We start from the raw sequence: 26,588 nt of genomic DNA, 5'->3' as shown, positions 1-26,588 counted from the left end.
AGTGGTTTCTTTGCAGTAATTCGACCATGAAGGTCCCACAGTCCCCTCTGAAAAGTTTATGTTGAGATGTGTCTTACTTGAACTCTGTGAAGCATTTATTTGGGCTGCAATTTCTGAGGCTGGTAACCTCAGATCAATGTATCCTCTGCAGCAGAGTTAACTCTGGCAGTCCTCATGAGAGCCAAAACTCATTCTGATTGGGCCTAGATCACCCATGGCTGCGCCCCTGCCCAGTCATGTGAAATCCATAGATTAGGGCCTAATGAATTTATTTCAATTGACTGATTTCCTTATATGAACTGTAACTCAAGTGCTCATTGTGCAACTTTATGTTTTCAATAATCTATGCCAACCCTGTCTGTTTTGCCCATAGTTGTGCAGAAGCTAAAACAACCAACCCATCTATTGTAAGTCCGTTAATTGACCTCATTCTCTAAATAAGCAGTTGATTAACAACAGACAAAAAGAGCAAATGAGGTACAAAAGTGTAAGACACCTGTGGTTGCCATTTCTTCTCACAACTTTATTTGAACAGCAATAATGCTAACAAATTGCACAAATCTCAGTTATAATAACATTAGATAAAAAATGTTTACAATATAAAAAAAACACCAAAGCAATCTCTTTTTTTTGTTGCGACAATGCTAAAACCTGAGAATTGAGTATGCCGGTCCTTGTCACTTGACCTATAATCTAATTGTAGAAACAAACTCCAAACATTCACTCAGGGCAAGGTCCAATTTCATTTTTGGAACATTTCTTGTTCAGCAAAGGTCAGCAAGAGACCATCGTCACACAACGAGGACCAGTTAGATAGGAGGTTATAGGTTTAAAGTCACCTGGGACAGAAACGGCAAGAGACCGCATCAATAACATGACTATCAGCGTGAAACCGACAGTTTGGTAACACTTTTTTTTTTAGCATTCATCTGGACTTTACAGTTGCTGAACTAAATCCACCACTCTAGTTGAATATGTATGTTGGGACATTTACATGTAAGTATTTTGTCATTGGATGTGAATCAAAGAAGAAAGTACTGGGGTGGGGGGGGGGGGTGGAGTCGCTGTGGAGTTGAAGTCTGTCTAGTATCCTAGTTGCAACAGTAAAGCTACAACAGCACGAAGCAACAGCAATTCACTTCATTGGACACACAATATGTACAATTTGGAGACACTTTCCTTAAAATCATCAGCTATATCCTTGGTATAATCATTCATCATTCCACAAGCAGCCACCATCTACTACATTACTCTGTTAACGTGAGCATATACATTTTCAGGCAATCATAATGCAAATTGTCTGCTTTTAATAACAAACAACTGTTATGACCACTTACAGTTGCAATAACATATTTTAATAATAAAAAAGGTTATGACTGCTAACATTACAATCCTAACAGCTATGAATGCAAACATTAGGCATTTCAGGGTTCAAGGAACAATATCCCATATAATTATTATTTATTTAACTTGTGTAGTGCTTTTCATTACATAAAAATAATCTCAAAGAGCATAAAAAGCTAAACAAACACATAAATTGAGATATGCTTGTAGTGACAGCTTCACTCTGGTTGGTTACGTTAGAACATGAGTAGTTGCTGAGGTGTCAATCTCACTTCAGAAATCACGGCACGGTCACAGTGAACACCAATAAAAAAAGAAAAAAAAAATCTATCATATTCATAGAAAACATATGCCCAGTTCTACTAGTTTTACCACAAAGTTTCATCTATATAAATCTGGTCACGATTCACATTTGGAATGAGGCAGAATATGTACGTTTCAAAGCACTAAAACTGCACCACATTGACATACTATAGTTTAGTACACACAAAGCACCCACACTAAAGTCTTACATACTTATGCACACACATACAAACAAACAGGTACATTCACAGTGCAGGTGACACAGGGGTGTCGTCGGGGAGAGAGTGTAGTATATGCATGTGTGTTTGTGCTGGAGTGGGTTTGGTCTCTTTAAATTGAAGCTAGCTAGGATGGACAAAGGTGTTTAATTCATAGCCTGTCTTCTTGAGCTTGAAAAGTTGTAACACTGTACAAGAACCAAGCTGCCTTTACCTTGACATAACAACATTGTGGCTTTGTCAAATCATTTAACACACACTAACATAACCTGTTCCATTCCATGTAACCATTCTGTATTTGAAATCTGTTCTGTCTTGCAAATGAAAGTGTTAAGACAGCTACAAGCAAGAGTTATGCTCACTACTGTTGCACTCAGATGACCAGATTAGTCACTAATCAGAGATGCTGGTCTATGTCACAATCTTATGCCCTATACTAGGGAAGTGTCTTGATTGACAGGCAGATAGGAGAGTGAATGCGTGGAGGGGCAAATCGGCAGAAAGGCACTAGCTGCTTTGTCCAAGGGATGCCAACAGAGTTGGGGTCAAGGGGTGCTGGTGAGCATCAAAAGTACACGCACACACACACACACACACACACACACTATTGGTTAATTCTTACAAAACAATTGTCAAAAAAACACCACTAACACAATCCACTGTGTTGTACATTGGAGTGGAGCTATGGCTGATAGGGTTTTACGCAAACACACACACACCTTGAATTAGCAAACGGTAGAGGGTGAAACAGTCTAAAGGCACCATCTCAGGTGCCTCCATGTATCGGTGGCAATAGGGCTCCTTCATCTGATCCTGAATATCTACAACCCTGTGCTTTCATTACTACAATGATGGTAATACACACTTATACGTGTATTTGCCTTGTGGATACCAAGCCGATGTCAGTTTGTCAACTGTATTTCAATGCAAGAGCTATGTGTCTTTAGAAAATCCAGTTTGGAAAAATGTGAGGTAACTGATTAAGGCAAATGGAAATACCAAGTGCTGATGTTTTCCAAGTAAGTAACAACTCTTCTAGTAAATAATAGGGGCCATGGCCTCTTAACGACATCAATAAAAAAGCCAAAGATCCCTTTAAAGCTAGCTCTTCAAGCGGAGGACATTTTGTTAAATCAGAAATAGACAGTAGCTTGTAACAGAATATCAAAGTCACATGATAGGCCTGTTTGCAAGGTAATATCAGATCTAATATACTCTAGTATGGATAACATCAACCTGGACTCCCTCCATAGAGATGCACAGAAAAACTGCTCAAGTAGTTGTGTTACGACATAGATACAACGTCAAGTTATCCCCCTAGTGATCTGATGTGGAATAGCATCCAACTCCATATAACCTTCCTACAACATTGCACAACTAAATTAAGCTATGGTGCGCAGGGTCATCCATTCCTCGTGATATCCTAGGTAGTCAGGACCCGGTCACTTTAGATTGAGACTAACCAATAACATTCATAGCTATGGCCACATACTGCGTAATAAATGACCATACTTGGCTAAGAACAGGTTATGTAGTTAGGAGCTCCACTTTCAAAAATGCATCATCTGTGTTTTGAACAGGATGATAGCAACATAAGATAGCAGCTGAAGAAGGTTTGAGGGTGTGATAGAGTTTAAGCCAACTCTTCCTTGTAAAACCTTTCAAATCTTTACACTGTCAAAAGCATGACGGAACATGTCCTGTGGAGTTACAGTAGCTAGCCAAGCAAGCGAGTTAGCCACGGTCATCTTGCATACAGTACAGCTAGCTGCATGACAATATTGTAACTAAGGTTGCAAAGGGAGGGAATGTTACCAGTAACTTTCAAAATTGACCAGTAAACTACCAGACTTTTGAAAAGTTTAAGGATTTTAATAATTTTCATAGCATGTAAAATTTATTTTTTTAATCATATTTTATAATGGAAAATTACAGGTAGTTTTGCAACCCTAATTGCAACATTTGACATCTTACTAATGACAGAGTAAAGGTAGCTAGCTTCATGAGTGTGTTCAATCAAATTTACCAATAAGACAGGCCAAGATGTTTAGGGCCAATAAACAGAATCCAATAAACACGAGACAAATCCCCTCATACTCACTATACTGTACTAAAATAGGTTAAATTACAGTTGTATGAAAAACGATGAGAGCAATATCCTGTTGAGAACCACAAGTATCAGGCGTGACATTTGTTATGAAGGAGTAATCGTGTCATGCTCCTTTAAGACAGAGCCATATATATACAGAGTAAGGCAAACTTGGTTAAGACTGGGAATTCCAATGGTAGCCATGTTGGCACCAAAAGCTTGGAACACTTGGAGACAACATGGCGGACAGTTTCGCAAACTATGTATGTCTATGGCTCTGCTGTAGGGTCGCCATCGTCGCCCCCTTCAGGGCCTGAAAGGGGAGCGCAATCCCAGGCCAGACTAGCTTTGACCAGTTTGGGGACCTGACCCGGATCTGTGAGTCTGCTGAGTGATAGGCCCAGCGCAGGTACCAGCAGAACTCAGAAGAGACAGGAAACAGCCAGCGGAACCAGGGCTGCAGACACAAAGTAGTTTACACGGTATAGATGGAGTGGGGAGAAAGTCACCATGGCAACGGAGAGAGGCAACAGCAGGCGGGATGTGATAGGCAGGGTTTTACTGAAACATAAGAGCGTAATACACAAGTTAAAATACACACACACACCTGGGTGAAAGGACAGGAGTGAAGACAGACATGAAAGATGTGTGTGCGCGCATGTGAGACAGACAGAGCAGTATAATACAAGCACCTGTAGCTGAGAGTGAGTGTGTTACAGTTGATGAGCAGCAGAGAGGCGATGAAGAGAGGCAAGGAGTGGGGCCAGCAAGGGTCAGGATCCAAACGAGCAACAGAATATCTGCAAAGAGAAAAGGCAATTAAAGGAAGGAGGAAAATCACAGTTCTACACATGGACACACACACGGTAGAGTTAGGGAAGAAGAGGGTGGACAAGGTAAGGGCTTGACACACACTCTAGTACCTGAGGTTGCGGGTCCAGTGGATCAGTGATGGGGCACAGAGCATGACTGGTAGAGTGAGGAGAGCAGACAGGCTGACGTGCAGCTGCAGGTCATCTCTCACATCCTGCAGCACTGAGTCCGACAGCAGGGGGGCGCCGTTACATTCTTTAGGTTTGCTGTCCAGGACCTCACTGTTCCCAGTGCCTCTCTCTTTTTCCCCAGTGCCTCTCTCTTTTTCCCCAGTGCCTCTCTCTTTTTCCCCAGTGCCTCTCTCTTTTTCCCCAGTGCCTCTCTCTTTTTCCCCAGTGCCTCTCTCTTTTTCCCCAGTGCCTCTCTCTTTTTCCCCAGTGCCTCTCTCTTTTTCCCCAGTGCCTCTCTCTTTTTCCCCAGTGCCTCTCTCTTTGTTTCCAGTTCCGTTGTCTTTGTCTGTTTGTTTCTCGGGCGCCTGGAAGGGTAGTTGTGATTATAATCAATATGTGAATATTTTAGAGAGGTCATTTTAGAGAGGGCAATCATTCTGAATCTTACCAGGTTCAGCATATGACTCAGAGACCTCTCTGTCATCTGTAGCCTCAGGACCTGGACAGAAACATAGGCATACATCAGTAAACCACAGGGAAACTAACAAGTTCAATGAGTAAGTATTTAACTGGGCCCCTAGACTCACTCGGTAGAGATGCAGCAGGAAGGTGGCTGTGATTGACAGGGCTCCACAGGAAGCCCATCCTAACACGCTCAGACACAGGATGAGGAGCAGCTGAGTACGCCTATGCAGGGTGCCGCAGTCCCGAGACACAGAGGGCCTGAAAGCAGACACCCACACACACACTCAACTAATTCCAATTCCATGTAGTTCAATCGAATGCATGAGGGGAGCGGGCATTCATTACCTGTGAAGCGGGGCCAATAGCAACGAAAGCAGCCTTAGAAAGAGGCGAAGCAGCACGCTGCCCCAGAAGGCCATGGCTGCTCCCAAAACATACAGCAGGGGGGACAGGAGGCGTGGCCAGTCTTCGTTTAGGGGCAACCCCTCCTGTGTCGTACCATCTGGGGAGGTGGCGGGGAGAGCATCTAACGGTGGGAGATGAAGAGTGGACCAACCATCCTGGAACCAGCTATACCTGGATACAAATAGAGGGATGAAGGAGGATAGAGGGACTTTGTATGGTGTGGTGTGGTTTCATGTAATACGAGTGGTCTTTCACAGTGTGTGTGCACATGCATTTGTGTGTGTGCACACCACAGGAGGTTGGTGGCAGCTTAATTGGGGAGGATGGGAACGTGTTAATGGCTGGAGCGAAATCAGTGGAACAGTATCAACAACATCAAACACATGGTTTTCACATGGTTTCCATGTGTTTGATGCCATTCCATTCGCTCCGTCCAGCCATTATTATGAGCAGTCCTCCACTCAGCAGCCTCCACTGTTGCACACACATGCATGCTTGCTGGAATAATAGGTCTACCTGAGCAGCAGATGCAGCAGGTAGACGGGAAGGTCCACCTTGTGGGGCTGCAGGGATCTGGCCACGGCATGGCTCATCTGTAGGGGGCGCCCCATCCTCACGACAGAGGACATCTGCCCCCCACAGGCCAGTAGGAGCGCTACAGCCACGTACACCGGCAACACGGGCCCACAGAACCTCAGCACCTGGAAGGACAGCAGGGTAGAAAATGTGTTAGCTAATTAGTCATATTGGTGTGTTTGAATTAAGCTAACTTGCCTCCATTTCACACAAGGCTAAATTACCCAGGACTACTACAATGCTCATAACTCTGTATGTAAGGGTGAGACCTGAGCACAACAGAGTACAGGTCTTACCTGTCCAAGCACTCTGGGAAATGATGTTCTCACAGATACCTGGAGAGGGAGAGATGAGAAAGAGAGAGATTCAGCCAGTCTTAGAGGAAAAAGGGAAATGTAATAAAGTTTTTTGAATTAAAAACCAAACGTGATTCAGCTTGAAGCCTGTATCATGGTTTAATGCCTCACATTAAATGGCCAATACCATGTTGAGATAACAGGAAAAACAAAACTATCCCATTTCATTCTGTGGGCAGTACCTTATAGTGGCAGTTGGGGGCAGTGTGGAGCTGCAACAGGACACCAGCAGAGTTGTCAGGACGACTCGTGTGGAGCATTCCCGATATCTCTGTTACAGAGGGAATACTGAGAGAGATGCAGGGATAGACCAAATAAATAACAGTTTTCCATTGGGTTACTGGTAAATACATTAGATTTAAAAATAGCCAAATGTCATAGGATTGGACAGACAAACAGATGGACGGACAGGTGGTAAGATCTTGCCTGGACGTGGTAACGGAGTCCTCCCTAAACCATGGCACCTTCATTATGTAGACATTGGGCAGTCTGTCTGTACATAGAGACAAGGACATTCAATCCAACATTACTGGTACTTTGCATTTTGAACCATTACCAAAATCATAAATTAAAGATGATTAAGAGCAGCTGTTAACTAAACTCGCACAAACACGCACCCCATCAGTTGATAAAAATGTGCTGCTGCAAAACTGTAGACATCTGCTTACCTGCTTTGGTTACTTTGCAGTGGCTTACGACTGAAATTCTGAAAGCCTGATAGACCTGAGGATACAGTGGTCAGAAAGTATAAGACCAAATACCTGTCTTGTTCTGCCAGTACTGTATGTAAGATGTTCAACCTCCTGATAGAATGTACTGACTGCAAGTAGTGGATAATTACTTAACCAAACTTATTATAGAAATATACAATTCAGATGGACTTACCTGATGAAAGTGCTGCAGCTCAATGGTGTGCCGAAGTCCGGTGGAGTTGAGAGTCACGTCACTAACACTCATGCCTGAACGAGCGAGGACCCACAGAGTTCAACCATTGGGAGCAAGTGTTGCCCACCGAATGAGAAACGTCAACAAATTCAGTATACCTAACTAACTAGCTCTTGCAAAATAAATGTTTTCAGACAAACCAGACTGCAAATATAATTGTTTCTACAGGGAGGAATTAGAGAAAAGGAGGACTCACCGAAGGAGAGAACGTGTGGTACTGGCACAGAGATGGTCTGAGACTCCTGTCTCTGCCACTCACACTCCACTGTGAACTGTGGGACACAGAGTAGAAAAGATACACACATTGAAGGGTACTACAAGAGTTTCTCTACTTCTCTTCACATTTATAAATATGGAATGGCGATACCACTGAGATAAATATAGTTTATTTACTTATATTGTCACTACGCCTTCTGGAAAATAGTGTTTCTCTACTTGTATCTGTATTTGTCAATAACTAGGGCACATAAGTGCTATCAAAATCTAAAGTTGTTTTTAAGAATGAAAGAATGCTTTGGGTTATAAGGAAAAGAGAGCACACAGTGTACCTGTCTACCGTTGAGGTTGGAGGCAACCACAATGAGGTGAGAGACAGAGGACAGCTCACTGAGGCTCAGAGTCAGAACCTGGGGTAAGAGGGACGGACAGAGACCAGCGAAGCAACAGTTGTGAATATTTATTTTGATATACACTTAATTATTATATATACTTATTTATTTTGGTCAACATGGTTTGAGTGCAGTGTCAAGTCATGTCACAATTTATTTAAAGTGCATTTCACAACACAAGAAACAGAGAAATGAAAAACAGAGAAACAGCAGATTGACACAAACACTTTCGACTTCAAATAACTGACTAACCCCTAATATTTAGTGATGGTGTAAATATGGGAAGTTAATGATTACCTTGTAAGCTGGGAGAAGTTCTGTTCCAAAAGACAGATCCACTGCCTGCACACTGGGGAAAGAAGAGTACAGTCAGAGATGGCAACGAAGGGAGAAAAGAAGAAGAGAAGGAGCATGGAGAGAGAGAAAGAATGGTCCGTCAGATGTCAGAAAGAGCAAGCAGTAAGCTGAAGCAGAGATAAAGGCGAATGAAGGAGGAGAAAGAGAGAGAGACAAATGGAAAGAGTGCACGTCTGACATGGCCAGTCAGTACTCACCACTAGGGATGGGACAAATGGAGAAAAAACATCTAAATAACATTTAAACAGTCATTTTATCAGTTTTGCGTTAAAACGATAAGAAATATTCATAAAATTCCACGTGAATTCACAATGCAGCTGCGCTGCTGCCAGCAGCGGTTTGGGTCTCACGGTGCGTCCCTTTCAGATGTTGAAGCATGGAATCTTTACTACCGTTACTGTACCTCAATTCCACCTCGCAAAGTTTGCATTTCCTTCCCATTTAACTTAGCTGGTGTTGCTTGTCTTTCTCTGCCATAGTGGTGAAGAGCCGACCCAAAATAATTGATTCCTCGGCTCCTTGCCCGTCAACTCCCATTTCTGAGTATCAAGATTCAGTATTTTTGGAATGGAGGAGACTGATTATTTTCTGTACTTCTGAGAAAACAACACTCGTGTCTTTCATAGCGAGCTAGCGAGGGACGAAGAGAGGGGATGGACACAGTATAGGCAGGTCGGCAAACAGGCAGACAAAGTCAGAGACGTGCACAAGGCCTATCTATCGGCAATCAAAAGCTGTATCTCGCAATGGAATGCTGTATCTTAAATTCTTGGCTTGCAATGTCTCGCAACTTCAGTAAAGCAGGGCCTATCATCAATGAATAGGCTAGGATATTCTACACGCAACAGGGTTCCAGAGTGGCACAGTGTTCTAGGGCACTGCATCTCAGTGCTAGAGGTGTCACTACAGACCCTGGTTCAATTCCAGGCTGTATCACAGCCGGCCGTGATTGGGAGTCCCATAGGGCGGCGCACAATTGGCCCAGCGTTGTCCGGGTTAGGGTTTGGCCGGGTAGGCCGTCATTGTAAATAAGACTTTTTTCTTAATTGACTTGCCTAGTTAAATAAAGGTTAAATAAAAATAAATAAAAACAGACTGAATACACACTCATATCATTAGCGAAGAGCAAGAGCAGGCAAGCCAGCGCGAGGGAAAGTGAAGGCGGCAGGCAGAAAGAATGTATTGGTAATCTGTATCTTGCAATGTCTTGTCACGCATGCCTCGCAAATTCACCAAAGTAGCCTAAAGTTCGCCTTTTGCTCTCAGGTTTTATTTAAATTACACAGCTTCCTCCAGGCCTTTATAGCCTACCGTCTAGTTGGGCTATAACACATAAGATAAAGTTTTGTGATAACTGCACTGTGATTTTAATTTTGTGGGGGGCAGGGAACAACAAAAACATTTTTCTTTAACGTTAAGGATCCCAACTTATCCACACCCTTACTCACCACATGGATCCGTTCATCTGTGTACAACCGTAAACCCAGCTAGTCATTTCCTGTTGGAGAGACTACAAACATTGGCTCGGTAGTCTCACAAAATAGTCTTCTGCTTGCAAGATTCACCTATTACTGTGTTCTCAACTTGCAGACTTACTCACTTCATTAGTCTTACATATCAAAAATCTCTTACAAATGGTGGCAGATTCATAACCAGTGGGAAGCACCAGTGTTATCATAAGAGCATATATTGTATACTGGTTTGAATCCCATTAAAGCAGCAGAGCTGCCATCTCAGTCTCACCAGGTTGTTGCTGCGACAGTAGAAGTGGCTGTAGGCTCTCCTGCGACTGGAGAGGGCAAACAGGAAATACTTAGCTTGTCCTTCCTGCAGAGAGCAAAGAAACAATAACTCCGAGCCATATTTTCAGAAGGCATGGATCTGTAAATTATGTATGCATCTATGATCAAGGCCCAGCTCCTTCTGGGTCTAGAAGCGCAATTTAGCCTACTAGAAGACTAAGTGGTGTAATAAATCACATTAATTACACATATCTAGTTATTTTAGGTCTGTGAAGACCAAAGTGATAGGAGCTATGTGAAGGGTCTATGGGCCAAAATGGACCTCAGCCCTGGTGGTAATGGTGCAGGCTTACTTTGGGAGCACTGTACGCCAGACGGAGTGTGTTCACCTCGCTCCACGTTTTAGGAGACCCTGGAGAATGTGATAAATAGGAGAGTGATCACACACCCAGTAATACATATGTAAAGGACATATGTAAAGGACACACAGCCTAAAAAGTGACATGCAGTCACACCATTCGGCCCTACTACAAAACACACTATAGCACTGTAACCCACTGACCTGAGAGGGAAACGGGCGTCTCTAGCTGCTCACCCAGCACACGTACAGGGTGTCTGATAAAATGATGGTTCAGAATGGCCATTCTCCTCTCTGGATCGTCTGAAAACTGGTAAAAAAAAGACATCAATACACAGTACTTAGCAACTTCAAATGGACAGACAGAGTGTTCCAATTTTCTTTCCTTCATGGCCACTTAAGAGTTGAAAAGACCAGGCAAGATTCTAGACTAATTATTTCTCCTATCAAACTCTTTTCAGATCAATTAGGGAAGTAAGCGACACACTAAGATTAATTGAGCCACAATCCTGGTGTACATCTAGTCTGCATAGGCTTTCACTTGGTCTCCTTTCCTTCATCTGCTATAACCCCGTTTCCATCCAGTTATGTGAGTAAAGTCATACCATATAAAAAAATAATAATAATAATAATAATAATAATAGGAAAAAAATTTGACGTTTTGGTAACTTTTTATAAATGCAGACATCATTTGTTCGTTCGACACGGTGGGAGAAATGGTGGTGTGAGAAATGGTGGTGGAAACACCATGTGCAAATATAGATATAATAACCATCCTATCGAAGTAAACGTGGAGTCACGCAATGATATGGTGTGTGGTCCTCCCATTAAGACTCGGGAAAACATGCAGTTTATTAGATGAAATAAATTATGATGAACTTCACAGGGTGATGAAAGTGCACAGAGATGAGTTTAATGCTCCTTTCCAATATATATATCGAGGGTCTTATTTTGGTGACATGATGGTCAATGCTTGACTGCTGTTTGACAAATAAAAATGCACCCATAATAATCTCATCATGTAGACTAGCCTACCCGCACTGTATATGCAAGCTGTTGTTGTCTAGAGCGCACGTGCCAAGACAAAAGTAGGCACATTTGCTATTTAACAGTTTGTTACAAAACTATTGGTAGAGTTGAAAATGAAATGGAAATGCATTGAACTTTGGTTTTTATTCAGTTCATGAAAACTTAAGGGAAAAAATACTTTTTGTGCAATACTTAATTACGCACAGATTTTGTCTTTTTGGTCGAAAAAACACAAATATTTGAATGAATATCTGTCACCAATTGGATTGAAACCTAGCTACTGATGCGAAATAACTGGATAGTTGGAAGCAAATTCCCAAATGACATCCAAAATGTTGCCTATCCTGTGTTTTTGAGATCAGTCAAGGAGGCCCAGCCTGGTTTCCAGTCTAGTGAGCCAGTGTGATACTCACCTGTCCCGTTTCAGGTTCAATGAGGTCAAAGAATGCCCGCACAGTGGCCAGAACCAGCTCTTTGCACCTGGAAAACAAACACAATAAGGAAATGACTTGCATATTTATGTAAGAGGGTCTGGAGATTACATCAAGCAAGCTCTAAATTGAATTCCTCTACTTACCAAACAATGGACAGGTGGTCCGTGGACACCCAGGTCCTAGGAACAGCAGTAACCTTCATAAAAGAAAAACAGAAAAGTATATTAACACTATCAGTTTGAAATTGAATGCAAGGCTGAAGGACTTGGGGCAGTCTAAATTAATCTGGGCTATCTGAATGAAACGTACACTAAGCATAAAAAAACTGACCGACCAGGTGAAAGTTATGATCCCTTATGTCACTTGTTAAATCCATTTCAAATCCCTGTAGCTGAAGGGGAGGAGACAGGTTAAAGAATGATTTTTAAGCCTAGATTGTGTATGTGTGCCACTCAGAGGGTGAGTGGGAAATACACAAGATTTAAGTGCCTTTGAATTGGCTATGGTAGTAGTTGCCAGGCGCATCGTCAAGAATTGCAACGCTGCTGGGTTTTTCCACGCTCAACAGTTTTCCGTGTGTATCAAGAATGGTCACCCAAAGGACATCCAGCCAACGTGATACAGCTGTGGGAAGCATTGGAGTCAACATGGGCCAGCATTCCTGTGGAACACTTTCGACACCTTGTAGAGTCCATGCCCCTATGAATTGATGCTGTTCTGAGGGCAAGGGGAGGGGTGAAACTTAATATTAGGAAGGTCTTCCTAATGTGTAGTATACTCAGTGTATATTGTTTTTGGCATGTGGCTAACTAATTGGGCGGCAGGTAGCCTAGTGGTTAGGGGCACTGAACTGCAGCTGACTCATTGCTTCCAGCCTCTTGGGGTGTGTGTGTGTGTGTGTGTGTGTGTGTCTCGGGTTGGGAGCATAAAAATACAAATTTCTGTTCTCAGTAAGTTAATAGACAATAAAGTATATCTTATCAATATAAAGCTTTTGAGTGGACAATTTTGCCACCAGGGTCTTACCACCAGAGACAGCTTGCTTGGGTCATCCTGGGGGCAGGGCAGGGCCGTGAGGCCGGAGCGCACCTGATAGTCACGGTAACCACCCCCCACGGAGAGAACTGTCACGTTGCGCAGGTCTTCCGCTCGACCTACCCAGCGCTGTCTCACAGCAGAGTAGAACTCTACACACACAGAGCAGAAACGAGAGAACACTGTAATACAGACAGATCACAGTGCTGGGGGTTACTATACTTTGTAATCCCTAGTGTGCGTGTTCCATACCCAGTAGGTGTGTGTCGAGGGACAGCACGGGGGCCTGGTGAGGGGAGGCCTGGGTGATGATGAGGCTGACAAGGCGAGGGCTGAAGCGGGGCAGGGTGAAGAGGGCTCGGGCCACCACTCCCCCCATGGAGTGACCCACCAACACCACACTATGAGGAGGGGCTTCATGGTCCTGCGGAGAAAGAGGTAGGTGTGGGGTTTGGTTTATCAGTCTAATGCCCAATCCCAAATTGATCCTTAGCCCCTAGGCACTTGTGTTTATCTGAGAGGATTGGATTGTATAAGCAATATGGCAAAAACTCCACCTGCCCTCTCAGACAAGTGCCTAGGGGTTGATTTCGGCTTGGGTGGAAGTTAGTTGTTAGCCATTTTTAGTTAGCATTTATATATCTGATGTTTTTGAGAGAGCTCATACAATATTTTCTTATATAATATACCTTGTAGAGGCGCAGGATGGCCTTGATGCTCTCGTGTAGGAAGTGGGTCTGCCGGCGCAGGCTGCCTCCATACAGGGCCACAAGCTCCTCGTTGAAGTCGATGGTGAACACGTTGAGGTGGACCCCTCCTTCCAGGGCCTCAGCCTTCCTCAGAGCCACCGAACCCAGGGAGCGAGCTGGTGAGAGGACATAAGAGGTCATAAACCGATTAGAAAGCTGTGAGAAGATTAACACTTAAGGATAAGATTAAAAACAATGTAATAACCTGAAGTTGGGCAAGGGAGGAGACGTAGGTCAGGGCTATGCAGTAACAGCCCTCAAACGATGTTCGGCTGGAACAAATGAATAGCTTGACTATTGATAGGGGTGTGTAACTAGTGTCACTAACTGGTCATTGTAGAACGGACATAATTGCCATGTATATGAGATAGGCCCAACCCTAATCCTACCGAACACCATGTGCGTGTCATTTTGAAGGTGGCCAGCTAGCGATGACCTCAACCTTTAACCTTAAAAGGGGAAATTAACTCTGGGGGAATTTTGGCTTATCTTCATCATGTCCAAGGCGTTTGTAGGTCACATAATTGCCAAGAAGGATGGCAGGTCTGGGCTTCGCTCGCTGAATGATGTACCCTCTGACGGCTTCCGATGTATTGATGATGGGGTCCTGCTTTGTGTCATTTCATGAAAGCTCTATGTTATACTGATCGCACTATACGATTTTGTGAGTGTAGATATGGTTGTCCTTGATTGATAGAGCCATTGGACGTCTTTCAGTGATTCATTGCTAAATATACAACCGGAAGCATTTTTTCCAGTCTCTGTAAGACTACAACTCTCATGGGGCGGTGCTTCATGCTCTGGCCCCGTCACTCCCCCAAGGCGGGAATTTTTCAGATTCCTCAACAACACAAATTCGACAATGGAGCACTTGATGTTCTATTAGCTACATGGTGACATTCAACCACACATTTCAACCGGAATATAGCGAAGAGGTTTCGAAACAGAGATGGATTTTGATAGCTCAGTTACAACCAATACCCGCACCAAGAGGGCAGATGACAAATACGGTGGCTAGCTAAGTACTCTTTCCTGCAAGTCACCTAGCTAACTTTAGTTTATCTACTGAAACTCATATTGTGTATTGCTGGCTAACATAGTACTGTGTTACAGTAGGGGAAAATCAAATTATTTGTCTGTTTGCTAACTTAGGTAGCTAGCTAGGTAGGTAGCCATCTAGTCTAGCTAGATAGCTAAGTTAGCGAAACAACTACAGGTAGCCATATCTATGACTAAACATAGAAGAGGTTTAACAATCGGAGCTCTATTGTAAACAGCAAGCTAAAATGTAACAACCAGACACAAAGCTAGGTTTACCAGCAAACGTTACCACATGACTGGAGTTGGCTAGCTAGTTAGTCTGGCGACTGCTAACTTGTTAGCAAACGTGTAACATTAGCAGCTGTAAATAATTTTACTAGTTAGCTATGTAACATAATTGACAAAGGTTGACATTGGTTATGACCGTTGATGCGTTTCAATCTCACAAAATTATAGGCATGACGCAAGATTGGAATCCTAACAGATGTAAATAACAATTGGCTATCCAGCTAGCTAAGAGGAGAAACAATAATTACACTTTACTGTTGTAAATCTCAAACTGAATCTGGTTTTACTATAAATATATTTGCCTAAGCATGCCTGATAGTATCTAGCTACAGCCATGTCTGTCTGCCTACCTAGGCACATTTGTACAGTCTGGTCACTGTGCAAAGGTTGAGGGTTACGCCATATTTATTTCTATTAGGCTAGATATTGTTCTAAATGTAATATCTGTGCCTGTGCACATGTTCAACTATTCTACCCTAATGTTGATGTTATGCTGGCACAGTTCAACTGTCGTTCAAACTGTACAATAGAGTATAATTCATTATATTTGTTTGTCTTATAAACAATACCATGTGGTGCCTGGGCTTCTTCCAGGAGTGAATTCCAGAGAGAGAAATAATTCCTTTGCCTGTGTGTGTCATTGTAGCAGAACTGTTTCCCTCACGGTGGATTGGACATTATACTGTATTTCAAGCAGAAGATGACTCAAGAGAATGGCAGTTTGATAATGACCACTCCCACAGCTATACAAGTATTCCCTGAACTTTACGACACGGATTACTGTTTTTTCTTACTGCATGTTTCTTTGTGAATGTCAATTTCATCATGACTACCTATCCCATCATCTGCTGATCACCAGTTCTTTTAGCTATAGATTATTAAACCAGATAATGTGATTTAACCAAAGATTTTTCAGTATCCATTACTGGGAGTTACAGGATGGGTACTGTTTAGTATAGCACAGAGGATTTGCAACCAACCTTAGTGATGCTGTCTTCGTTTAGACACCCAACTGTCTCAATCAACAAGAGAAGGCTTGAAATAGACAAGATGGTGGCTTACCCTTTGTTGGATTACTTCATGGAGCAAAACAAATATTTATTTTAATGACGGAGCATTTTCTAAACTCAAAAGGACCCCCTGCAACTAGACACAGACATTTTGAGACTCGTGTTCCCAGAATCGAGCACAATGACGGTATCCCTAAGCTAAGGCTGGTCGAAAATTCTCTGTGCTACACCGAGCATTACCCATCCTGTAACTCCCAGTAATGGATACCAAAAATATTTGGTTAAATCACATTATCTGGTGTAACAATCTGTAGCTACAGTTTTCTACACACTGAACTATACTACATTATTCATACTGTATTTGTGTATGTTACTTTTACCATATAACATTCTTGTTGAATACCCAGTTCTCTTTTGAGTTAGCATTAAATAGTGTAGTTTACAGTGCATTCGGGAAAGAACTCAGACCCTTTGACGTTTTCTTCATTTTGTTACGTTACAGCCTTATTCTAACATTGATTCAATTGTTTTCTCCCCTGATCAATCTAAGCACAAAACCTCATAATGACAAAGCAAAAACAGAAATACCTTATTTACTTAAGCATTCAGAACCTTTGCTATGAGACTCAGCTGAGCTCAGGTGCATCCTGTTTCTTATTGATGATCCTTGAGACGTTTCGACAACTTGATTAGAGTCCAACTGTGGTAAATTCAAATGATTGGACATGATTTGAAAAGGCACACACCTGTCTATATAAGGTCCCACAGCTGACAGTGCATGTCAGAGCAAAAACCAAGCCATGAGGTAGAAGGAATTGTCCGCAGAGCTCTGAGACAGGATTGTGTTGAGGCACAGATCTGGGTTAAGGTACCAAAACATTTCTGCAGCATTGAAGGTCTACAAGAATACAGTGGCCTCCATTATTCTTTTAAATGTTTTTTATTTATTTAATCTTTATTTAACTAGGCAAGTCAGTTAAGAACAAATTCTTATTTTCAATGACATCCTAAATGGGATAGAAGAAGTTTGGAACAACCAAGACTCTTCCTAGAGCTGGTTGCCTGGCCAAACTGAGCATTCGGGGGAGAAGGGCCTTGGTCATGGTGGTGACCAAGAACCCAATGGTCACTCTGACAGAGATACAGAGTTCGTCTGTGGAGATGGGAGAACCTTCCAGAAGGACAACCATCTCTGCAGCACTCCACCAATCAGGCCTTTATGGCAGAGTGGCCAGAGAGAAGCCACTTCTCAGTAAAAGGCACATGACAGCCCGTCTGGAGTTTGCCAAAAAGCACCTAAAGTACTCTCTGACCATAAGAAACAAGATTCTCTGGTCTGATGAAACTAACATTGAACTCTTTGGCCTGAATGCCAAGCACCACGTCTGGATGAAACCTGGCACCATCCCTACAGCATGATGGTGGCAGCATTGCTCTGGGGATGTTTTTCAGCGACAGGGACTGGGAGACTAGTCAGGATCGAGGCAACGATGAACGGAGCAAAGTACAGAGAGATCCTTGATGAAAACCTGCTCCAGAGCGCTCAGGACTTCAAACTGGGGCGAAAGTTCGACCCTGAGCACACCCGATCGAACTTCTCAGGAGTGACCTGAAAATAGCTGTGCAGTGACGTTCCCCATCCAGAGCTTGAGAGGATCTGCAGAGAAGAATAGGAGAAACTCCCCAAATACAGGTATGCCAAGCTTGTAGATTCATACCCGAGAAGACTCAAGGCTGTAATCGCTGCCAAAAGGTGCTTCAAAGTACTGAGTAAAGGGTCTGAATACTTATGTAAATGTAATATTTGAGTTTATTTTTAATAGATTAGCAAAAATGTTTCAAAACCTGCTATTGCTTTGTAATTATGGAGTATTGTGTATAGATTGATGAGGAAAAAAATCTATTTAATATATTTTAGAATAAGGCCCTAACCTAACAAAATTTAGAAAAAGTGAAGGGGTCTGAACACTTTCCGAAGGCACTGGAACTCATTTTCGCACTTGTTTGTTATTAGCACAGTCAGACAGAACACCACACAGGCATGATGAAAAACAAATGTTTTCAAAAAAAATCTTGCCTAGAGAAGTTCTGAGATTACTGTGTGTTGGTCGTTAGAAGTAAATAACACCATTATTCAAGTTTGTGGGCACTCCCCATCTACCTAGCAGGGCGGTATCTGCATTCACTATGAATGGGGGTGGCAGGTAGCCTAGTGGTTAGAGCGTTGGGCCAGTAACCGAAAGGTTGCTGGATTGAAGCCCGAAGCTGACAAGGTAAAAATCTGTCGTTCTGCCCCTGAAAAAGGCAGTTAACCCACTGTTCCCCGGTAGGCCGTCATTGTAAATAAGAATTTGTTCCCAACTGACTTGCCTAGTTAAATAAAGGTAACATTAAAAAAAAAAAAAAATTAAAAAATGAATGCTGGACTTTGTTGTTTAGCAGCCGAATACAGCAAAAAAGAAAACGTTCTACTAGTGAAATGAAAATGTGCTCGTTCTAGCTTGTGGTTTCGATAATCTTGATGTTTATGATAAAAACGTAATGTTGTTAATAAAGTAATGACTATGTGCCATGGCAGAGCCAGGATGAAATTTCCTTTTAATTTCAATTTTTTTGCTTATGGGACCATCATCCCTGACATTCATCCACCACATCCCTAAACAGTGGCTGTCCCCCAATGTGAGGATTAGGGTCGGCCAAGCTCATGGATATCAACACAAGATGACCTCTTAACAGACTAGATTTACTATTGGAGTTAATTAAGTAATCTGATTAGCAAAAGAGGGCAGTGTGTAGATTATGGATTTAAGCATCCCTTCAATTGACCTGTGAACCTGGACCTCATTTCACCTCCCTATGAACAATAGCACTCATTTTAACAGTTTAAGTCAACTCTGATTAAAGGGATAATTTGTGGATACCATTTTTATGTCTCTGTGTACAGTTTAAATGAAGTTGCTAACTAGAGTTAGTGCAATTGCTAACTATCATTAGAGCAATGACTGGCAGTCTATGGTAACAGCTAGCTGTTAACATACTATTACCAGTCATTGCGCTAATACTAGTTAGCATTGGCTTGCATAATTACCTCCAACTTCTTTCATACTGAATGCATGCATAAAGAGTATCCATGAGTTAATCTGACTCTGTGGAAGTAGATAAAGGGCTTCATTGCCAAAATCTCAAAGTATCACTTTAAGTGTGTTTAATGTAAAACTAGGTATTAGGCTTGACAGGCTTTAAAGTAGCCTAAACATAGCCTACTTAGTGCTGATGTTGTTGAATGTAAAACAGCTAAAGATCACCATCATCTTGGATCACCATCCAAGATGGCCCCTTGTAAATAGTTGGTATTTTTTCGTATATATCTTAATCTCACTTCTATCTACAAACTAAATATACTTTCCTGCAACCCACCTCACCCAATGTGGAACGGATCTTCTATTTTTATTCCTTATAACTGGAACTTCCATCAGGAACTAGCTAACTAGCTACTAGTCTTTGTAAGACACGGCTAGCTGTCCATGCCTTTTTTCCCCCGGAATCAGCCAGCCTTAGCTCGGACAATCACCTGCCAGTCTGCACAGCGCGATATCAACCCAGAACATATCGGACTGCTTCTCTCTACCATATCACCTGATTCCTGCAACCCGCCTCACCCAATGTGGTACAGATCTGTTATTTTTATTCCTTATAACTGGAACTTCCATCAGGAGCTAGCCAGCTAACTAGCTACTAGTCTTTGTTAGCCACGGCTAGCTGTCCTCGCCTTTTTCCCCCCGGAATAAGCCAGCTTTAGCTCGGACAATCACCTGCCAGTCTGCACAGCGCGATATCAACTCCGAGCATATCGGACTGCTTTTCTCCACCATATCACCGGATTACTGCCACTCTGGATCATTACTCCTAGCTAGCTGCAAACAACTGGCTACTGCTAGCTAACGCCTCTGCCCCGAAGCAAGCACCAGCTAGCCCCATATACCAACTAATTCTAGGGCTACAATTACCTCCTTTGCCAATTGGCCTGGACCCTTTATTGTCGACACGGAGCCTCACTAATCCAACACGACTGGACTGCCGACGTGATCGCACGATGTGGTCTCAACTAGAGGTCGACCGATTAATCAGGGCCGATTTCAAGATTTCATAACAATCGGTAATCGGCATTTTTGGACACCGATTTTGGCCGATTACATTGCACCACGAGGAGACTGCGTGGCAGGCTGACTACCTGTTATGCAAGTGCAGCAAGGAGCCAAGGTAAGGTGCTAGCTAGAATTAAACTTATCTTATAAAAAACAATCAATCTTAACATAATCACTAGTTAACAACACATGGTTGATGATATTACTAGTTTATCTAGCTTGTCCTGCGTTGCATATAATTGATGCGGTGCCTGTTAATTTATCATTGAATCACAGCCTACTTCGCCAAATGGGTGATTTAACAAGCACATTCGCGAAAAAAAGCACTGTCGTTGCACCAATGTGTACCTAACCATAAACATCAATGCCTTTCTTAAAATCAATACACAAGTATTTATACTTTTAAACATGCATAATTAGTTAATATTGCCTGCTAACATGAATTTCTTTTAACTAGGGAAATTGTGTCACTTCTCTTGCGTTCTGTGCAAGCAGAGTCAGGGTATATGCAGCAGTTTGGGCAGCCTGGTTCGTTGCAACTGTGTGAAGACCATTTATTCCTAACAAAGACCGTAATTAATTTGCCAGAATTGTACATAATGATGACATAACATTGATGGCTGTGCAATGTAAGAGCAACATTTAGACTTAAGGATGCCACCCGTTAGATAAAATACGGAACGGTTCCGTATTTCACTGAAAGAATAAACGTTTTGTTTTCAAAATGATAGCTTCCGGATTTTACCATATTAATGAGCTGTGTGTTATTATATTATAATTAAGTCTATGATTTGACAGAACAGTCTGACTGAGCGGTGGTAGGCAACAGCAGGCTCATAAGCATTCATTCAAACAGCACTTTCCTGCATTTGCCAACCGCTCTTCGCTGTGCTTCAAGCATTGCGCTGTTTATGACTTCAAGCCTATCAACGCCCGAGATTAGGCTGGCAATACTAAAGTACCTATTAGAACATCCAATAGTCAAAGGTATATGAAATACAAATGGTATAGAGAGAAATAGTCCTATAATAACTACAACCTAAAACTTCTTACCTGGGAATATTGAAGACTCATGTTAAAAAGGAACCAGCAGCTTCATATGTTCTGAACAAGGAACTTAAACGTTAGCTTTTTTACGTGGCACATATTGCACTTTTACTTTCTTCTCCAACACTTTGTTTTGCATTATTTAAACCAAATTGAACATGTTTCATTATTTATTTGAGAGTAAAGACATTTTATTGATGTATTATATTAAGTTAAAATAAGTGTTCATTCAGTATTGTTGTAATTGTCATTATTACAAATATATATAAATAAAAATTGACCGATAATCGGTAGCGGCTTTTTTTGTCCTCCAATAATCTGTATCGGCGTTGAAAAATCATAATCAGTTGACCTCTAGTCTCAACAGGCTATTCTGTTATGATATCGCCGCAAAACCATCTATTAGCCCGACCCGTTAGCTTTTTCTGAATGCTGTGTCCCCTGCTGGCCGAGTGTAGTAGTGAACACCGTACATCACCCCGTCTCACCTATTGCTCCTTTTTTGACCCGATGATCACTCGGCTACACAGCTGATGCCCCCTGGAATGTTTCAATAACACGGTAGCCCATTTTGTTTACCTTAGCTCTCCTGATCAACACCTGTGATTTCTTTATGCCTCTCTCTAATGTCAATATGCCTCGTCTACTGCTGTCTTGGCTAGTTTTTATTGCTTTATTTCACTGTAGAGCCCTCAGTCCCGTTCAAATTGTCTTAGATTGCTCTTTCGTCCCACCCCACACACGAGGAGACCTCACCTACATTAATTGATGCCTCTCATCATCATCACGCAACACATAGGTTTACCTCCACTGTGCTCACATCCTACCATACCCTTGTCTGTACATTATGCCTTGAATCTATTCTACCACACCCAGAAATCTGCTCCTTTTATTCTCTGTCCCCAACGTACTAGACGACCACTTCTTATAGCCTTTAGCCATACCCTTATCCTACTCCTCCTCTGGTGATGTAGAGGTTAACCCAGGCCCTGTAGCCCCCAGTTCCACTCCTACTCCCCAGGTGCTATCATTTGTTGACTTCTGTAACCGTAAAAGCCTTGGGTTCATGCATGTTAACATCAGAAGCCTCCTCCCTAAGTTTGTTTTATTCACTGCTTTAGCACACTCCGCCAACCCTGATGTCCTAGCCATGTCTGAATCCTGGCTTTGGAAGGCCAAAAAAAAATTCTGAAATTTCCATCCCCAACTATAACATTTTCTGCCAAGATAGAACTGCCAAAGGGGGTGGAGTTGCAATCTACTGCAGAGACAGCCTGCAGAGTTCTGTCATGCTATCCAGGTCTGTGCCCAAACAGTTCGAGCTTCTACTTTTAAAAATCCACCTTTCCAGAAATAAGTCTCTCACTGTTGCAGCTTGTTTCAGCCCCCCAGCTGCACCCTGGACATCACATGTGAATTAATTGCCCCCCATTTATCTTCAGAGTTTGTACTGTTAGGTGACCTAAACTGGGATTTGCTTAACACCCCGGCCGTCCTACAATCTAAGCTAGATGCCCTCAATCTCCCCCAAATTATCATGGAACCTACCAGGTACAACCCCAAATCCGTAAACTCGGGCACCCTCATAGATATCACCCTGACCAACCTGCCCTCTAAATACACCTCTGCTGTCTTCAACCAGGATCTCAGCGATCAAATCAAAGTTTATTTGACACGTGCGTCGAATACAACAGGTGTAGACCTCACAGTGAAATGCTTACTTACAGGCTCTAACCAATAGTGCAAAAAAGGTATTAGGTGAACAATAGGTAGGTAAAGAAATAAAACAACAGTAAAAAGACAGGCTATATACAGTAGCGAGGCTACATATGGACACCGGTTAGTCAGACTGATTGAGGTAGTATGTACATGTAGATATGGTTAAAGTGACTATGCATATATGATGAACAGAGAGTAGTAGTAGCGTAAAAAAGGGGTTGGCAGGTGGTGGGACACAATGCAGATAGCCCGGTTAGCCAATGTGCGGGAGCACTCTTTGCGTGCTCACTGCCTCATTGCCTGCTTCCGTAATGGGTCTGCGGTCAAACGACCTCCCCTCATCACAGTCAAATGCCCCCTAAAACACTTCATCGAGCAGGCCTTTCTAATCGACCTGGCCCGGGTATCCTGGAAAGATATTGACCTCATTCCGTCAGTAGAGGATGCCTGGTTATTCTGTAAAAGTGCTTTCCTCGACATCTTAAATAAGCATGCCCCATTAAAAAAATGTAGAACCAGGAACAGATATAGCCCTTGATTCACTCCAGACCTGACTGCCCTTGACCAGCACAAAAACATCCCGTGGCGTTCTGCATTGGCATCGAATAGCCCCCGCGATATGCAACTTTTCAGGGAAGTTAGGAACCAACAGGCAATTAGAAAAGCAAAGGCTAGCTTTTTCAAACAGAAATTTGCATCCTGTAGCACAAACTCCAAAAAATTCTGGGACAGTAAAGTCCATGGAGAATAAGAGCACCTCCTCCCAGCTGCCCACTGCACTGAGGCTAGGAAACACTGTCACCACCAATAAATCTACGATAATCGAGAATTTCAATAAGCATTTTTCTACAGCTTGTGTGTATGTGTGTGTATGTGGGGGTGGGTGGGCGTATGCACGCAAGATTGAGAGTGAGAGAAAGAGAGCGTGGGTGTTCTACTCCCACCAGCAGCCACTAGCAACACCAAACCAGAAGAGGATAGATCTGCATTAGAGTGGGCATAGAAGGGGGATCATCAACTAAATTCAGCCAGAAGGTCAGGGGGAAGAGAACATAATTACAAATAATTTGTAAACTGCAAATTGACCGCAAGAAACCCACACGGATATAATATTTAACTAAAACAATAATTTCAAACCTTGTATAAGATCACACACATACTGTATAACTCTCTTATGCGTGGGAATACTTTGGAACAGATTTCCAGAATTAAAATCCCTTGGAGCTGATTTTCTGGTGTTTTCACACACACACACACACACACACACACACACACACACACACACACACACACACACACACACACACACACACACACACACACACACCTTTGGAAACAAGCATTTTAATTAATACTTTCAAGTGATATCCACATAGTGCATTTTGTTGGCCAAAATATATTCTATATATATATATTTTGTGTATTTCTTTTGCTTAGAAAACTTGGGGGACCAAATAAAATCACCGCCAGTTGGGAAACCCTTCCATAAGATCTTGCTCAAATACAAGACTTTCACCAGCCTATGTACAATATGTAACCGAAGCAGATATTGTACATTAGAAATTCTTAGCTTCCATTGTTAGAGCAATGGAGAGAGCAAGCTTGTGATATTCCCTAATCTGAGCTGAGTGGGTATGTTCGATTAGAGTAAGTTTGAGAAGTGGATGAGTTTGGTTAATGGTGGTAGAGGCTCACCTTGTTTGTAGCTGCCTGCGTTTCCAGGTAGGAAAAGAACAGGGGCCCCGGTTAGTTTTAGTCCGCGAGTGTCCTGAGCGTACTGGCCCTCTCCGTACAGGTAAAGCCCATACGCTGGGTACTGGCGGGCCACGCGTCGGGGTAGGGCAATACGCTGTAAACACACGAACATAGTGAGGACACACACATCCCTGATAGAGCTCATACTCTCCGGGCCTAAAGTACAACACACTAAGGATACACACACACCTCCCTAGAGGTAGAGCCATATGTTGGGAACAGCTGAACCACACTTTTAGGCAGATTAACACATCACAGAGAAGAAGAAAAAAAACAGTACAGTGAGAAAGCATCATTATGTGTGTGTGCGCACGCTGAAGGACAGGAGAGGTGTGGGACCACGTGACAGATACTGACTCTTGATTGAGCAAATCTGATCAGAGAACAATTTTGGATAATAAATATAATAGCTACTTCTAATACATTGGTCTAATTCTTCATATTTTATCAGCACCATGGTGAGTGCAGACAGACCACACAGGGCCATATGCTTGTGCCAGGCACTCAATGGGTGGAATAATCACCTTATAGTACTTATCATGGATCAACTGCAGCTTCCAACACAAGGTGTGATCTCCTGAGCCCTGATGTAACATACAATGATGACACCACACACTCAGTCAGCATCCCCAACATACAGTAACTGCCTACCATGCCACCTCTCTATTGTAGCTAGTACTATAAATAATATAGAATTCCATGGTAAATATGAAACGGAAGCTAGGTGTGCATGACACACACCGTCGACATCCTCACCAAGGAAATAGTCCTGAAAATCATGCATGAGGTGCGATGTTGAAATTGGAAGCCTAATGCAGGTGCTTAACAACAACAGGTAGCTCGAGCTTCAGCATTATATATCGGCCATGGGCTAATTTATAGCTAGCCATATTATGGCTATCAAAAATCACAGCTGGACATTGACAGCTGGAGAGAAAAAAATGCTAGCTTGTCCTGAAAAGGATGGACACTGAAATAATGTTACGCATTTGGCAGCAACGTTCCGAGTGTTGTTGATAGTGCCGAGTGATTACGCCGAACCGAAACCCGAATCGCGCACGGTGCCATTTGTTTGAGGTCAATAGGCAAACTACTCACCCGGTACTCGGGGTACTCGAACATATAGGTCATTGTGCACCTATTCTCTTCAAATCCCGAAAACATTTCTCGCAGGCCCATCGCCAGAAGACCCAGTGCACACCCGTAAAAGGCCACAGTGGCGACTCTCATGTCTACTGTCGTTCGGATTTTGTCTATTTACAGGTATACTGTTCCCATTTTTCCTTCCGCAAACCCTCTCTCTGTTAAAACTGATCTTCTTCTTCTTCTGTGGATGCTATATGGCGGTTGGCAACCAACTTTAAGGTGCATTATCGCCTCCAAATGGACTGGAGTGTGGACCGAAGGTCTAAATCCTACCCAATAATCTCGTCTCTCTAAGGAAACGAAATACATAATGAAATACTACATCCCCTGAAGATTTCCACAGCAGTTCACTTAATCCTGGCTCTTCAACCTCATTACTCCTCAAATCTAATAACAATAGCTCCCCTTCGCTCACATATTTCTGGCACTGAAATAGAACAT

The 26,588-nt window shown here is 42.6% G+C and overlaps 1 protein-coding gene across 3 annotated transcripts; it reads right to left on the bottom strand.

The window, feature by feature from the left end:
• Positions 1 to 502: 502 nt before the first annotated feature.
• pgap1 (post-GPI attachment to proteins inositol deacylase 1) lies at positions 503 to 26,588 on the bottom strand. 3 transcript variants are annotated; one of them, XM_029710838.1, is made up of 26 exons: positions 26,100 to 26,588; positions 24,942 to 25,095; positions 13,937 to 14,112; positions 13,500 to 13,671; positions 13,239 to 13,399; positions 12,356 to 12,408; positions 12,192 to 12,258; positions 10,954 to 11,059; positions 10,745 to 10,803; positions 10,393 to 10,476; positions 10,098 to 10,159; positions 8,590 to 8,641; positions 8,233 to 8,310; positions 7,881 to 7,956; positions 7,625 to 7,698; positions 7,408 to 7,462; positions 7,166 to 7,232; positions 6,922 to 7,027; positions 6,680 to 6,718; positions 6,324 to 6,508; positions 5,748 to 5,978; positions 5,525 to 5,660; positions 5,386 to 5,436; positions 4,878 to 5,302; positions 4,647 to 4,754; positions 503 to 4,515 (listed from the first exon to the last, which is right to left on the bottom strand). In XM_029710838.1, exons 1-26 carry the CDS (start codon positions 26,229 to 26,231, stop codon positions 4,377 to 4,379), a joined length of 3,048 nt encoding a protein of 1,015 aa, XP_029566698.1. In that variant the 5' UTR covers positions 26,232 to 26,588; the 3' UTR covers positions 503 to 4,376. The 3 variants fall into 3 exon arrangements, with proteins under 3 accessions (XP_029566698.1, XP_029566700.1, XP_029566701.1); XM_029710840.1 differs by having other exon boundaries at positions 10,098 to 10,147; positions 26,100 to 26,587; XM_029710841.1 differs by lacking the exon at positions 26,100 to 26,588 and adding an exon at positions 25,526 to 25,544.

Source organism: Salmo trutta, chromosome 24 (assembly GCF_901001165.1).
Source record: "Salmo trutta chromosome 24, fSalTru1.1, whole genome shotgun sequence".
NCBI classification, from domain to species: domain Eukaryota; kingdom Metazoa; phylum Chordata; class Actinopteri; order Salmoniformes; family Salmonidae; genus Salmo; species Salmo trutta.
The sequence above is the reverse complement of the archived record's forward strand: the minus strand, read 5'-3'. Positions and strand labels throughout refer to the sequence as shown.

Coding starts and splice junctions, on each gene's coding strand:
- pgap1 (XM_029710838.1), bottom strand. CDS start 26,231: ATGAGAGTCGCCACTGTGGCCTTTTACGGGTGTGCACTGGGTCTTCTG. Junction 13,400..13,499: donor CCTCGACACACACCTACTGG/GTATGGAACACG, acceptor CTGTGTGTGTAG/AGTTCTACTCTGCTGTGAGA. Junction 12,409..13,238: donor CAAGCAAGCTGTCTCTGGTG/GTAAGACCCTGG, acceptor TCTTTTATGAAG/GTTACTGCTGTTCCTAGGAC.